Source organism: Strigops habroptila, chromosome 21 (genome assembly GCF_004027225.2).
Source record: "Strigops habroptila isolate Jane chromosome 21, bStrHab1.2.pri, whole genome shotgun sequence".
NCBI lineage: Eukaryota > Metazoa > Chordata > Aves > Psittaciformes > Psittacidae > Strigops > Strigops habroptila.
Window position 1 is genome coordinate 4,902,999 of NC_044297.2, and position 16,534 is coordinate 4,919,532.

At 52.2% G+C, this 16,534-nt stretch overlaps 1 protein-coding gene across 3 annotated transcripts in view; it reads left to right on the top strand.

Annotated features, from left to right (window-relative positions):
- PEBP4 (phosphatidylethanolamine binding protein 4) overlaps positions 1-16,534 on the top strand; it is a 71,033-nt gene that overhangs the window by 19,505 nt on the left and 34,994 nt on the right. For all 3 annotated transcript variants that reach the window (XM_030510273.1, XM_030510272.1, XM_030510274.1), the window contains exon 4: positions 14,646-14,744. In XM_030510273.1, the coding sequence (XP_030366133.1) occupies positions 14,646-14,744 (99 nt within the window). The remainder of the gene's footprint in view (positions 1-14,645; positions 14,745-16,534) is intronic.

Genomic DNA, 16,534 nt, shown 5'->3' on the forward strand with positions numbered 1-16,534 from the left:
GAGTGTTTCCTGCCCTGGATTTGGCTGTTCCCAGAAGAAAACTGAGCCATGCAGGTATGGCTGCCTTAATGAAAATGTGCCTAATGGCCTGTCCCTGGGGACCACACACCACTGCCTGTCCCTGGACCCCCTTTTTCATACAGATGTTTGCAGCAAGAGCATGGCCCCAGGTTTGGACTAAGCCTTGACACGTGCAGTGCTGCTGCATCAGTCCTGGGCTGTTGGAGATCCCCAAGCAGGTTGCTTTTATTAATTGCGATGGTTTTGCATTTAAATGCAGCATTCCAGGAAATCCTGCCTGGCTCATGACATCCCTGGGGCTGCTCCTGCTGCCTCCAGAGCAGCCCGAGTGGCAAAGCTGGGCTCAGATCCCAGCTTTTCCCACATGGAAAACAAAAAAGCTCAGGGTGTGAATGCAAACCCCGCCATCCCAGGGGACTGATCCCGAGCGGATGCACAGCCAGGGTTGGGGATGATGAGTTGGGGGGGCTGTTTGTCTGGGAGGTAGCATTAAACGCTAGTTGCGTGGCTCTCGTGTGGCCGCCGAGCGGGGCAGCCAAGGGCTGGGCCAGCCACTTGCTTTTTCATTTCAGAAATGTCACTGAGTCACCAATGACTCATAATTATAATGGGAGACATTTCCAACCCGGAGCATGACTCCGAGACGTCTTCCAGGGATATTAGAGCTGTTTGTAAAAGCCAGGCCTTGCCCTGGCGCTCTCCCCCGCTCCATGGTTGTTTTGTGTCCCCCCCTTCTCCTTGCCAAGGTGACAGCAGGGATGTAGCTGCCCCACTGGGCTGAGGATGCTCGGATGCTCATCCGTGTCCAGGGGGAGCAGGGGGATGCATTAACGCTCCCCATCAGGTGGCAGGTGTCTATTAAAGTGACTCCCATCACCGCTGCGTCTGGCCTGCCCTTGACTCGGGGCTGTCCCAGCAGACAGCTCCGTGTCTGTGCTGTAACCTCCGTGGCTCTGGGGGTATCAGCAGGCAGAGGGACCAAGGTGCCTCCTCCCCCTTGCAGCACGGGGTGGGACGTGCTTCTGTAGCTGAGCATCATCTGCATTATCCCTCGCTCTGCCACTGCTTCCTCCTCTTCCCAGCCAGGGAAATTGTCCTTCCCATTCCAGGTGTGATGGGATAGATCCGGTTGGGTCCCTGGGGCATCTTTGAGTGCCAGATGATGGGTGCTGCGGTGGAGCGATGCTCCCCATCAGAGCTGCTTTGGCACTTGGCTCTTCCCACGGCTCACCTTAGCAGACAGCCCAGCGCTGTGCCTCCAGCCCCAATTCATTAAGCAGGATTGGTATGAATTAAATTAGGGAGGGGTTTGATCCAGTCGGACCAGTTCTGAGCTCCCAGGATGACTGGTGTGGGCCGGTGCCAGCATCATCCCCGGTGCGATGCAGGGAGCCGTGTGCTTCCCTCCTTGCTGGAAATACTTTCTCACCAAATAGCATTAAATATTCCTGAGCTGTGAACATCTTGGACTGATTTTATTTTCCATAAATAAACTTGTTGGGAGATATTTGGAGATGGGCCTAAGCTGCAGAGCTTGGACTGGCTCCCAAATCTTGCTGCTGTTTGGGCTCGAGGGGTTGGTTCAGGATTGTTTCGAGCTTTATTTCGGTTTTAAGGGCTTGGGATTAAATAGCTGCCCTCAAACAGGACTCTCTCAGTGCTTCCCAAAGCTCCTGGTCCCCCCAAATGCTGCTGATGGGTGGAGAGGGGCTCACGAGCATCCCTCACTGATGTTTTATACAGGCTTAGGGTTATATCTATATATGCTGCTATAGGGGCTTGGGTTTATGAAGCCAAGAGGCATTTCAAGAGGTACCAAGACCCTGTTGCTTGGTCTGGGACCACCATGCTCGATGTTTTAGGCAGCTGCCTGCACCAGCAACCTGCATTTTTGGGGTGCAAACCCTTCCTTGCCCAACCACTCCTGGTCGGTGATGTCTCTGGTCCATCTTGCTGGAAGCGGGGTTATTTTCTGGCTTGGGCAAAGGAAAAGGGGTTAAAAATAGAAAAATCAATCCTATTTGTATCTTTTTCAATGGGGAAGTGAAGTGGGAGAGCTGTGAGGATGCGTTTGCAAACCTGCTCCATGCACAGCGCATCCCGGAAAGGCCGGATCCGTGGGGCTCGGAAGTGCGGGTTGAATTCCCTTCCCTTACCAGAGGGGCCGAGTGCTTGCTGCTTGTCTCACATGCGCCTGATTCATGCTGACAAGGACAGGATTGCTCTTTTGGTGTGCGCCTCGTGGTCCCTCAGCCTTCCCTTCTCACTCAGCTCTCAGTTCTGTGCCGGGCATGGGAAGAGGAGTCCAATCTGACCCGTAACCCTGTCACATCCTCACTCATTTGGCCACGTCTCCCCTGGTTGCCTTGGGGAAGCAGCACATTTGTAAGAGGCTCCGAGGAAGCTGCCACGGCCACAGCTTCATTCTGACAGCTCCCATGGGAAAGGTGCAGCGTCAGGGGTTGCCGGCGCTCCCGGTGCTGTTCCCAGCTGCTCCATGGGCAGAATTTGGCTTTTGCTATGTCAGCTCCTGCAGCTCCATGCAGGGCGTTGGGTTTTCACGCAGGATGCAGCCACTGCTTCCGAATTTGCTGGTGGTTTGAAGGTGGGCATGGACACGGAGGGAAGGGACGTTGCTGGTCTTCCATTGATGCCATGGACTCAGTGACAGCATCCCAGTCTGAGGCACATCCAAGCCCTTGGGATTGCTCTGGGATTTGGCACCATGGCTCAGTTCTGGACCAGTTCTGGACAAATCTGCTTTCTTCTCCCCCCCCCAGTTTAAACATTTTATAATGAAATCCCATAGCAGAGTCCCCTTCCCAAGGAATATTCCTGCCAGGGGGGTCAGAGGCCTCATCCATGAGTGGTTTTGTTTTCAGGGCAAGGATCTGTTGCTGTTTTGTGTGAGGGCAGTGGCTGATCCAGAGGGATCTTGCTCTATCCTGGGAGCTCTTCTAGCCTATTCTAATGCAAATGCACATTAGCTGATAATCTGAATGTTGAGTGGATTATTTCACCCCCGGATAAGCTGCTGTAAGGCAAATTTTTTCTGCTTTTAGTATATAGAACCAAAAAAACCCCTCTGACACAAAGAAACCCACCTTAGAATTATGTGTTATCACAGAGATCTGTGCAGGAAGCACACTGTCCCTTGTACACCCTCAAATGAATGAAGAAATATGACCTAGAGACATCCTCTAACAGCTTTATCACATATGCACCATAATTGCATCAGCAAACATTTGTATTGCAATTAAAGCACAGAGCAAATAAACCATGAGAAATCAATTAAAAGAGGATATAGGCTGTGGGAGCAGCATCCCATCCTCCTGCCTGTCCTAAGGTGCAATAAGACCCAACCATCCTGCTTCATCCTATCCCTAACCCAAAAATCCACAGCAGGGCTTGACCCTGCCATGGTGGGGCTGAGCAGGGTGTTGATTTTCCTCTCTCCTTCCCAGTTTCCTGAATGCTGGAACATTGCTGCCTGGTGGCATCACATTGTCACCACCCAGTGTTGCAGACAGTAGTTTTTGGCTGGGGAGGGTGCTCTGGGTGCTGGTGGGATGGGGAACAGAGGCAGCATCCTTGCACCCTTATCATGGTGGGATTCAGGGTTGTTTTCGGGCCAGCAGAGGGTTGGGTGGGATGCTTAAAGTTGCCGGGCTCAGCTCTTGCCTTGCCGCAAATGGGAATGTGCGGGGATTGTGCTTTATTTAAAGGAGGGTTCAGCCTTTTGGGTGTGAGCAAGCCAGGGAGATCCTTCTGTGGGAATTCAGCCCCATGAGCTGAGGCTTTGCTTAGTGCTGCTGCTGGGGGATCCTCCAGCAAGCACCTGCCCCTGCACCTTCCCCAAGGCCCTCTTTCACCCCAGGACCAGTTATAACCCGAAATAACAGGGGTTTGGCTGCAAAATGCCGACCCTACCGAGCCCAGCTCCATCCAGCACGCAAAGGGCACTTTACCCACAGAGATACTTTTCCCTCTGTGTGCTACATGCTTCGGAAAGAAGTGGATGAAGCCACCAAAACAAACCCTTCCCCGGCACGTGCGGCTGCTTCCCCCGGGAGAGACTGAAAGAGAGACTGAACCGCATGTGACAGATGTTAATCGCATCATTTAATGCACTCCTGGAAGGCACTTGGATACAGGAACCCGTACGGAGGAGAATAGACTATTGTCTCCCGGTGCCGCCGGCGCCCGTGGAGGGATCGATAACCCCACGATACCAACTCACCTGGGGTTTTATACAAGGTACAAATCACAGCTCTTAAACTGGGGAGGTTCCTAAGAGATGCACAGTGAATATGCCAATTTCAAGAGACAGAAATTCAAAAGAAAGCCTTAAAAATCCTTTTTGTTTTGTCCACAAAGTGCTGTTTGATCTGGGGAGGATATAGGAATGGGGAAAATAGGGAAGGAGGGATCACACCTGATTCACACATGAGCATCCCTGTCCCAGACACCTTCTGCACAGCCTGGGAAATAATGAAACCCCATCAATTGGTCATTGTAGGTTGGAGAAGGGCTGTTGATGGCAGGGAATTGCGTTTCTGAGGCAGAAGCAGCATCCCATGGGCCAGCTCCCTGATTGAATTCCCCCTTGGTGACCTGGGGATGTAATTGCAGCGAAGGGGAGCTGGGGCCGATCGCACCTGCCGGGGAAATCAGCATCTCCATCCATCAGCCGACCTGGGAAGAAATTGAGGCAAGATGACTAAAGGTCCATAAAAGTAGCAAACTTATTGACTAATAGATTTCTTAGTCATGAAGTCCCCGTGCTCCATATGTACCGAAATCAAAGCAATTACGGATTTAAATGAAGCTGGAATCTGTGGTGCAGAAAATGCTTGTTTTAGCGTAAGATTGGCCAGAGGTGAATGACCTGTAAAGCCCCTGGTAATGAAAGCTCTTCACAGCTTGCAGTGTTTCACTGGATGGTAATTGCTGCAGTCTGTGATACGGATCTGGCTGTGTTAATGATGCACTGTTCCTTTTCATAGGACTCATTTAAGCTTCCCATTTTCCAGGGATTTCAAAGCAACAAGGCAGCGTGGAAATTAACACATTAACGTGGACGTTTTCTCACTTGGGGTATTTAAAATGTTATTTAAAGCTTTGGACCGGTATCGATTAACAAAGTGATGGGGGCCGGGAGCCTTGGGCGAGGGTGGCTGGTGTGTGCTGGAGGGAGGTGGAGTGTGACACGGGTGCTCATCACTCCTGGGTGGGCCACGTCGATGCGACTTGTGTTGTATGTAACGTGACAAGATGGCTGGATTAGAACGAAACATACATTAGGACTAAAAAAAAGAGAGAAACTTTGGATGGGAATACAAATCCTATTGACTTCCAAATGAAAACCACATCCAAGGGAGACAGTTGGCTTCTCCTCTGAGTTTATTATTAAATATTTGACTAGGGAGGGAAGTTCTGAGCTGAGCATCTTTTCCCTCCTGTTCCTGGCAAGAGCAGTTTGCATAGCAGGGAGGGTTAGTGCTTGGTCGTTCTGCCAAAGCAGTTTCTGGGTGTAGATCAACAGGTGGTGATGGTGCACCAGGGCTGGGAAAAGAAAGGCCCTGGCTGCACTTTTGGATGCTTGGAACTCGGGAGCAAGCAAATTCAAGATGCTGGGGGTGAATTGTGTAGATGGATGCAGTGGGTGTGCTGGCATTTCATCCCCGGGGATGGCGCTGGGCAGAGCAGCTCCCGCCACTCCTGAAATGCTCTTATTTCATCCTGAAGAGGGAGGAGAGCTCTTCATCCCTCCCCATCTCCGCACTTGAGGCGCTGTCCCGCTTCCCAAGGGACTCCAGGATTAATTTCTTTTGGTGACCCTGGGGGCCGCTGTAGCCTGACCCTGCTGTCGGAGGGGAAGTGAGGTCGGAGCGAAGGAGCAGAGGGGACCAGCAGCAAATGATAAGAAGCTCGGGGCACTTAAGAGTTTGAACAATATGGAAATGGCATTTCCAGTTAACTCAATCACTGCGCCGGCTCCGGCTGCATCCGAGCGCTGAGATTCAATTACCGTCCCCGCCAGCGCGGTCCCCAGGGAGCAGCGTGTCACCGTCCCACGCTGTGGCCCCCCGCACTCCTGCATGGCCCCGGGGGTGGCCCTGGGTCCCTGCGGCCGGCCGGTGAGCAGGATCGTGCCTGGCAGCGAGGAGGGGTGGAGGGATTCAGGAATGATAATTAAGGATGCTGCGGAGCACCGGGCGCTTGTAGGAATAGGAACTTATTCTGCTGTTGTTCCTATAAGGTGTCAAGCCAGGGATTTCCTGTTTGGAGATGGGGAAACAGAGGTAGTGGTGTGATTTGGTGGCCATGGAGGGTGTGTTTACCTGCTCAGCAGCATCCTGTGCCTCCCTCTCTGCACAGGGATGAGCATCATTCCTGTGAGGAGCACAGAGCAGGGCATGGGGCAGAGCCTGGCAGCTCCCCACACCAGCCCTGTCCATGTCTGGATCCTGGTGGAGGAGGGGATGGGAGAAGGGATGGCGAGGGGCTCTGGAGGCATCACTCATCCCCAGTGAGCCCCATTTCATCCTTGCAAAGCCCATGGGGACATCCGCGGTGACAATGGCCACCTTGCTAAAGAGGGGAATTGCCAGGTTCCTTGGCTTTCCCACAGACAGGGTCTGTGTTGTCCTCAAAGCCTCCCACTTCTTTCCCCTTTCTGTATGGCTGGTGTGGTGGTGGGATTTTGGAATCATCCTAGGTCCTGGCAGGAAGGTGAGATTGTAGCAGTGGGATAATCCACTTCTGCTGAAGCTGCCTGTGAAACCCTTCTTTACTTTTATAGAGGAAAATCGAATCCAGAAAACAAGAAAACTCATCATTTCATTTCCCAGGATTTCAGTGTGCTCACGGGATTTTAATGGTATTAATTATTATTTAATTTGTGCTTTGGCAATTCATTGGCGCTGAGCTCTGCTTGAACAGCCAGCCAGCAATGCTCAGTCTGCTTTTGCATTACCATCCATCCTGCTGGCCTCCAGCCCTTCCTCTTGGGTACCCATCCATCTCCCCATCCCATCTACCCTTCCTCCCGGGTACCCATCCCATCCAAAGCAGCCTGACATCTCCTTGTTGTCCTTCTCCTCCTTTATTCTATTTTCTTTTTAATCTCTGGCTAGTAGACCTTAAAGCTCAATCTGTTGCATGTGTCTCTGGGTGCTATTTGTCTGTATGGGTGGGAACAGCTGAGTAAAGGGCTGCCAGGATCATCAGCTTGGAGTTACAAAGCAGAGGAGCTGGTCCCTCCCGGGTGGCCCTGGATACAGGAGTATCCCTGCATCCCACCCCAGTGCAAGCATCTCTCCATCCCTGTGCGAGCATCTCTCCATCCCCATGTGAGCATCCCTTCATCCCTGTGCGAGCATCCCTCCATCCCTGTGCGAGCATCCCTCCATCCCTGTGCGAGCATCTCTCCATCCCTGTGCGAGCATCTCTCCATCCCTGTGCAAGCATCTCTCCATCCCCATGTGAGCATCCCTTCATCCCTGTGCGAGCATCCCTCCATCCCCCTCCATCCCTGCCAGCTGCAGCCCCACTTCCCCAGATAATGAGAGTGAGTTTAAAAAACTTAAAGCCTCTTCCTGCACGCTGGTGACTGACACAAATGGAGTTCATATTTAATCATCTGTTAACTCGTTGTCTATTATAGCTCTTTAATAGCACCATAGATATTCTTAATGAAGCATGATTTAAGGTATTTACAGCTCTAGGACCGACAGACATCACTCACAGTGTGCAGGTAATGAGGCGTAAAACAGCTCTGGAAACCGTAAAAATGGGAGAGAGAGAGTGAGGAGGGAGCAGCAGCGAGGAGTTGGGAGCGGAATTGTGCCGGGTTTGTTTTAAAATGTTTAGGCATTTAAAGTCATTTCAGCTTTCCCGAGGTGTCTGGGAGCGCAGAGTTCAGCAATTCCCGGTGCTGGTAACCCCTGCTGTGCCGGGAATGGGCTCAGCCTTCATGCTCCCAGGCTGGGACAGTGGCCACGGCAGCTCCTTCCCTTGCAGGGATGGGAGGAAGTGGTACAAACCCCTTTGAGGGTCCCCAAGGGCCGTGTGGGTGCATGAGCTCTTCCAGAAGTGATGCCCCAAAGCAAAACCTGGCTCTTTTGGGGTGCATTTGCCCTCAGTGGTGCTGGTTGCTTTGCCCACTCAGTGGCTTACGGTGGGGACCGATGACCATTTCCTTTGCCCACTTACAGATGCTACCCCGTGCCATCCTGTTGGGTGTTTAGTTGGGTATTTTTTCCCCCTTTTTCCCCTCCCCCCAAAAATAATAAAAAGGAAAAAATCCCACCCAAAGCCCGAGCCAAGATTTGAAAATAATTTGTGACGGAGGTGCCATTCTGCATCAAAATATTGTGTAGGAAATGTCAAATGTCACCAACCCATGTGTCCCCCCGTGTGATAGTAATTGGGTTGGAAGGCTGCGCTCTGCCACCGCGGCCGCTCGCTGCCGCCTCCTCCTCCTCACTTCCCTCGAGTTCATCCCTGTTCCCTGCCTGCGGAGCAGCTCTGCCGGCCCCGCATCCCCAACCCAGGGACAAGCACTCATTAGCTTGTCCCCGAAGCCGTGTGTCCAAATGGCAATAAATAGCTACTGGGACGGAGGGGGGGGATGAAGCAACAGCTCGGAAGGGATTTGGGGTGTTAATTCCCTTTTTGCTGGTTTCTCTTTTGTTTTCTGGGTTTCTGTTCCGGCTGGAGGATGGGCAGCGGTGGGGCTGGAATGTGTCACCCCATTCCCCTGATGTGTGGTGCTCGGTTTGCAGGTGATGATGATGGTGATCATGATGGCGATGATTTAGATGGACCTCAATTCTGGGGAAACCCAGGGTGTGATCTGCAGTGGGGTCTCTGAGCGAGGAAGCACAACCTGTTGCTCTTCTCCCTCCCCAAAAGTGATGCAGAACCTCTTACAGACTTCTATTTACATCATCATGGACCCCTTGGAAAGGTTTATCCCACTTTCCCACTGGATTACATTAAGTGTGTAACACACCCATTGCAGTTCTCTTGCGAGGAGCTGGTTTATTCTGCTACGGGAGAAAACAAACTCTTCTCCTTTCGTAGCAAACAAACCATTCTTCAAGGCATTCCAAGGCCTTCATTTGGGAACAGCCCCTTAACATGCTCGCTTTAACAACCCGGGATTAATCCGTTCTCATTAGAACATTAGGCTGCATAAATATTTGGCCAGTTTCGCTAGGGCAAGCCCCGGGGGAGAGCCAAGGGATGAGGAGAGCTGCAGAGTGCTGGAAAGTCAATGAAGTTCCCTTTGGCAGCACAGGGCTGGGGATGGAGCTGGGTCGAGCCTTCAGAAAGTGCTGCTTGTCCCCTTGGGCAAGTCCTGCGGAGCAGGGTTAATATTTGCTGACCTGTTTGTTTGCAAGGGGAGAAAGAGTGTGGAAGTGGCGAGGTGCTGGTTTAAAATAAGAAGGTGAAACCCTGCGATGCTCAGCAACAATTTCCCAAAGGCGCAAGAACGGACTCTGTTGCAAACAGTTCTTTGCCTGTCTCACCCCCCCATGCTGTTAGCCACCGAGGAAGGAGCTAGAATCTCTCCTTGGCGAAGCGTCAGCAGCAGAATTGCTAACTATGTGCCCGTTATAGAAACTTTTTAGTACTGGGGACAAGCCAAGAAAAGAGCCCAGATTGACTCTCAGCTCTCAGCTGGTGCTCGCAGCACTTCCACCTCGCAGGAGGAGCAGCACTGCTTTGACTCTTGCACCGGAGGGATGCAGGCTGGACCCTCGAGCCATCACCCTGAAGAGCCAGGATGATATTTCCCAGGATGCTGGGCTCCCTGCCCATCCCGGCGCTCCTGCCCCACTCCAGCAGGTTGCTTTGAGTATCTTTAGATGCTCGGGATGCGGTTCAGGATGCATTGCCACATTCCATCTCTGCACCAAAGGGACTGGCCAACCTTGTTCTGCATCATCTCGTGCCATCAGTCACCCTGATTGCAGTGAGATACTGTAGCCTATTGCAATGAAGAGCTTCAGCCCCTGGGGAGGCAGAGGGACTTCTGGCTCTGATACCATCTTAATCTGTCGATGCTGTGGTTTACTTCTGCAGCAGCTCCCTACCTTATACAATCACGGAATGGTTTGGGTTGGAAGGGACCTTAAAGCTCATCCAGCTGCAACCCCCTGCCACGGGCAGGGACACCTTCCACTAGAGCAGGTTGCTCCAAGCCCCTGTGTCCAACCTGGCCTTGAACGCTGCCAGGGATGGGGCAGCCACAACTTCCTCTCTTGGCACATTCCTTAGCAGCTGTAAAAGATGGCAATAGGTCAAGGGGAAATCTCACTTATTCCCTTGGTGAGGGGCTGGGTGCTACCAGTGGCTTTTGCTGTGAGCAGTGTGACAGCTCCTGCTCCGGGAGGAACAGTTCCAAGGGATGGACAAGGTGGGGAGGATCCAGATGGACTTTCCAAAACCAACCAAATCCATTTCTATCCTGTGCTGGGAAGCAGGCACCAGGCTGGGGCCTGGCTGGGGCTTTGCCAGTTTGCCTTAGTTTTGGGATTGAATTCCTAAGGTGAGTGGGACCAGCAAAGCTGGGCACCATCCGGATTCCCTTCACCAGCAGGAGAAGGTGCATTTCACGCCGAGTTTCTCCATGCCCTGCAGCAGGCATGCCAACGGGATGGGGCTTTGCTCTGGCTCCATCCACAGCCAAGTGTAGGCATTCCTGGTAGGACACAGCCCCACGGCTGCCCTGGCGCTGCCGAAAACGCTGGGGCTCTGCATGTGTGCTGCTTCCATGTGTGCTGGTTTCCAAGGAAACCACTTGCTCTACATGTGTGTCGCTTAACACCCTATTTGCTTTCATTTGGATAAGTCTCTAATTCCTTTGCAGCCCCGGCTCCGCGGGATCTGTAGAGCTGTGTGTGTATCCTCAGCGCACAAATCCCTCTCCTGCCTGCCTGCCTCTTGCAAAGTCCCTGCCTGCTCGGAGCTACTTTCCTAAACCTGTGCCTAATTGGAATAGCTGCTTCTTCCTGCAGGAATAACGGGATATATCACGGCTGCTTCCCTCTAGAAACAATTAGCAGGGAAAACACGACGCGCTGTCATCTGCCACCGGCTCTGCCGCTTTGGCTCCGTTTCGGGTGTTGAAGCAGGGCAGGATGCCTGAGCCCAGGGATGTGGGGTGCAGAACTGGGGGGGAAGCAATGCATCCAGCTGCAGCACTGACCCCTTGGGGAAGGCAGCAGCTCGTGGTGATGGTTAAAGGTTAATTGTTAAAGGCCTGGTGAGAGGAATGGCTGGGAGAGCAGGGAAGGGGGACCCTTGGAAGCGGGGACCCTTGGAAGGGTGACACTTGGAAAGGTAACCTATGTATGAGCCCAGTGGTGACCCTATTGGTGTGACACTGGTGGGACACACTGTGTCCCACACGCCAGCAGCTCCTCGGTGCCCTGGGCTGAGCAGGAAAGGGTGACAAGGTGTTGGGGGTGCTTTGTTACCCCTAATTTTCAGCTGTGCTAACCCAAGATGGCTTGTTCTTCCCTCTCCCCCTGCAATGTAAGATGCTGCCCGTATTTTCTGCTCTAAACCCGCTTTCCTCCTTTACAAAGCTCCCCGGGGCTGGTTGATGCTTGTAAAGCTGAGCAGCTCTCATGTCACTCTGGGCTGGCTCCTGTTTGGAGCCCTGACAGCAGCTAATGCTGTTAGCCTGTGTCGAGGAGGGATTTCAGCATTAAAATACCCCCAGCACTTGGGCTGCTCCATTGCTTGCAAGGAAAGACCAGCCCAAACCCACCCAACCTGCATCTGGGGACAGGGGTCTGAGGGTTTGCCTGGATTTGGGCGTGATTTTGGGGTGATGGGGGGGATTGGTGCAGCTCGGCTGCTCACATGGGATGCGGCAGCACCTAAGCACCGGGAGATTAACTCGGGTCGTGGAGGGCTTTGCTATCTTTAGGTGGAAGGTGAAGGATTGTGCCTCTCAGGGTGGCCTGCAGGTGATGAGAGAGGAAAATCCCTTGGTCCCAGCCTGGGGGGGGGGCCGCTGACCCCAGCTCCCATCCCTGTGGGGGTCTGGCCTCGCCAGCACCTTTCTAGGCCACAATCTGTCCTGCATTGTGAGCCTGCTGTTAACTTCACTTGCACTCTATTCTCATGTTTGCTGTTATTTTTTAACACTTCTTTTTTTCCCCTCTTCCCCCCCCCCCCCCCCCCCCCCCTTTTTTCTTGCATAAAAGCACTACCCTCTCCCCAGAGCCTGCCTGGAGCGAAGGCATGGTCTGTACAACTGCAATTATTTCCAAGAACAGATGGAGTGAGGAGCAGAAAGTCTGTTAATAGTAATAGAAATGCTACATGTTAACCTGGACAGCACACGATGACAGTCCCATGACTACACGTTCTGTTCCCACCAGCTGGGCTCCCGAGCAGAGACGAGAGCTTCAGAAGCGCCGCGCTCGGCTCCGCACCCTCCCCAAAGTTAGAGCTCAAATTCCTTCACACTTCCAGCGCAGGGATTTTGGGTTGTTTTGGGCTGCTTCTCCCCCCTCCTCCTCCTTCCCATTAAGCGCCGGTGAGGAATAATGCTGGGTTTTATCTGGGATGCTCGCAGGGATGCAGCTGTGAGGAGCATGGGGAGGGAGGTGGCAGCTCTGCTCCAAGGTCCTCATGCAGCAGCAGCATCACAACCCGTTTTCCATGAACACATCTGCATGCATAACCCCCTGCAATGCAAATCATGGAATGGTTTGGGTTGGAAAGGAGGGACCTTAAAGCTCATCCAGCTCCAACCCCTGCCACGGGCAGGGACACCTTTCACTACAGCAGGTTTCTCCAAGCCCTGTCCAACCTGGCCTTGAGCGCTGCCAGGGATGAAGTGCTGATCCAGGCAGGAATTGCTGCACCAGGGCAGCAGTTCCTTGCTGGCTGTGCTCCCAGGCAGGGCGGTTGCGTGAGTTTGGGATTTTCTCAGTGACTGTTGCAAACCATTTGCTAAATGGGTTGAAATCCTGGTTTTCTGGTTAAACCCGTGCTTGGTGCAGAGATGGGGGCTGCAGGAGGGGCTGCACCATGCCCGGCACCACTGGGCTGCAAAGGGAAGGGGCTACAGTGAATATGGAGGTATGGAAAAACCCCAGCGCTTGATTGCCCCATCTGCCTCAACAGGGGTTGGGAAATAAGGCAAAAGGGTTGTCTCAGCCCCTTTCACCAGTCTCTCTGAGAAAATCCCTGCCTGGTTTCACAAGCGACCAGGGGATTTAGGCACAGAGCTCCGGCTAATTTCGGTGGGAATTGCATGGCTAAATCCTCCAGCCCTTTATGAAACCTCAGCCTCGGGCAGGCTGGAGCAGTGCATGGCACCGCTGGCGAGCTGACAGATGCACCTGGAGGTTTTATTAGGATATAGATCCCTTAATCTGGGTGCTTGCAGGATAAGCTGGTGCCTGAGGTCCTGCCAAATCCTTTGAGATCAGCAGGTTTTCTATCCACAGCCTCCAGAGGTCACTTCAAACCCAGCTCCATCCTCAAGGGACCAAAATATCCACTTTGTCTCATAGCACTGGTGGTACCTTTGGGTGCTGGACACCCTCAGTGGGGACCTGGGGTTGGCTTTGGGGTCTTAACCAGCATCATCTGTGAGTCCTGCTCTCTTTGCCCAGTTGCCATCACCCAGAGAGGTACCTGGGTGCATGGCGAGGCAGCGGCTTTGCCTTCTTGCAGCACCCGTGGAGCATCTTTTGATTAGTTTGGGGTTTGTTAGGTAGAGCTGAACTCCATGCAACCACCCCCATGGAGGCTGGGTTTTCCAGCCTGTCCCCAGCCACCACCCCAGGGCTGGGGCTGCATTTGGATCCTAGAAATACCTCATTCTCCTCTCCAGGGACTGCAGCCCTCAGCAGAAAGTCCCCTGTGCTGTGGTGCGTCACTGCCCTGCACCGCTGTAGGATGTGGTTAGAGGATGGATGGCAGGGGAGGAAATTCTCTTTGATGCCTTTTATTTGGAGGTAGCAGAAACCTGCCTTGGGCTTCTTCTGTTCGAAGAGGTTTAGATCGTCCTGAGTGGGTTTGTGGGCCTTGTGTTCCCCTGCTGCATGTTCATCTTTCACATTCTGACCATAGACTCATGGAATGTTTTTTGTTGGAAGGGACCTTAAAGCTCCTCCAGCTCCAGCCCCCTGCCCCGGGCAGGGACACCTTCCACTAGAGCAGGTTGCTCCAAGCCCCTGTGTCCAACCTGGCCTTGAACACTGCCAGGGATGGGGCAGCCACAGCTTCTCTGGGCACCCTGTGCCAGCGCCTCAGCACCCTCACAGGGAAGAGCTTCTGCCTCAGAGCTCATCTCAGTCTCCCCTCTGGCAGGTTAAAGCCCTTGTCCTGTCCCTACAGGCCCTTGTCCAAAGCCCCTTTCCAGGACTGCAGGAGGTTCTCCCCAGAGCGCAGCAGAGGGGGAAGATCTTCTTTGGATGGTGTATTTTGCATTAATGTAGACATTAATACGTGTGTGCATGGGAAAGTGTCAAAAGAAAACATATCTGGGGGGCTGATAAAGCTCCTTGAGGGCTGCTCCTCGCTCACAGGGTGCACACTCCCAGTCCCACATGCCATGCTCACAGCTCTCTCCTCTCTTGCAGAACAAGAAGTACGTGCTGATGCTGGTGGACCCCGATGTTCCCAGCAGAGCCAACCCCAAGAACCGCTTCTGGAGGCACTGGTTGGTCACCGACATCCCAGTGAGTCCCCACCGCCGGGTCCGGGTGTTGGGGTCCCAGCAGCTCCGGGCATTCCCAAGCTCTGGGGTTGCATTGTGTGTTCCTGCCCTTGGAGGGTTGGTTTCCCATGGGATGTGCGTCTCTGTCGGTACGGCAGCATCTTGGTGAAATCCCAAAGGATGAGCGTTTGCGAGAGAAATGTAAATGGTGCTCGGCGTGTAGGTAGGGGAGTGCTTCCTCAGGCTATATAGAGCAAAGCTAGTCCAAAAATATTGCTGCTTGGGTTTTTTCCTCCTTCTTCTTCTTCTTCTAAGGAAATGCTGAAAAAACCCTGCTTTGAATGCTCCGCACCACCAGTTTGCTCTGCAGAGACACCAGTGTTTCAACCAGCTCTTGCACCCTTTGGTTTTTGGGGTTGAGAAAAGCAGTTTTGGTGAATGTGGTGCCAAATTTTACCTTTCATTTATTTTTTGGGGTGAGAAAAACATTTCCAAGCCAGGGAAGCAAACGGGGGGGAAATGGGTTTGGGCTGAATTCCTGCTGCATCCCAGTTCTAACATCCCAGTGTCTGCAGGACAAACGGACACGATCTCGCTGGTTTGCTTCCAGAAAGCTTTTGGAAGATCAGGTTGTTCCTTGGCTGCTTGCTTTTAGCGTTCAAGAGATGAGGTGTTTGAGCCCTGTATCAATCTAGCAAATAATCTTAGTACTGAAGTCTAATTAAGATATCAATTAATTTGCAGCGTGCATTTAACAAGAAATATCTCATCATTCTCCTCTATTATTCTCTGAAATTACTGCTAAGGGCTTTTTGTACAGATACCTTCATTAGGCTTTGTATTGTTAATGGGAATATTAAGCAAATTAAAATTGGATATTAATACTTCCCATGCAGTTCATAATTGGCTGAAAAATATAAAGTGTTGGGAAGAATTGCAGAGATTTGTGTACAGGGTTTGGGGGGTTTTATCCCTTAAATCCTTCGCAGGAACCTTCTGCATTTCTAACAACAGGGTCCTGAAAGTCTCTCATTAATTTTAATATTTACTAAATGCAAAGAAGCCCAAGCTCTTGTTTTCCTTTCTGTACACAGATCCTTGTGAGGCAGTTGCTGTGGCTAATTATTGTGGGTTTCTTTCCTTTTTATTTGAGTATAAGATCATTGAAGAAGGGAAACGCAGGATTCAAACCAGTTCTCTGGTGCAAGTGAAAGGTGGTTTTTCTCCCCTGGCATCTGGGCGGTTCAGTTTGAAGCATAAAAGGTCAGAAAGCTCCTTGCTGGGTCATGCAGGAGGGGGAAAAAGGAGGTTTTGGAGAAGGAGAAGGGCTTTCCCATCTCCGGGTACCTTGTCTGTGGCAGGTCCAGGGCTGACCCCAACCGTTCCCCAACTGTTCCCCAACATTTCCTATCAGGAGATAAATATATATATGTATGAGCAGGGAGTTGGACTTGGTGATCCTTATGGGTCCCTTTCAACTTGAGATATTCTATGATTCTATCATATATTGTATATTAAATATAGAGATGATATATAAAAATACAGATAATGATATATATATCCCATATATATATAGTGTGTATATATATCTCCCTCACGTACCCGCACACATACATGCATATAAATCTCCTTTGCACCATAAGACACCACCAATCCCAGCATGACCCTCGCAGGGCACCAGGACAGAACCATCTTGCCCCAGCCCTGTGGTCGGTCCCCAGTGTCCGGGATGCAGAGGAGGGGCTCCCAGCATCCTCCCTCCGGAGCACTCCCAAATCTCTTCCACGAAGCCGTCGGCTCCCCGGGCTCAGA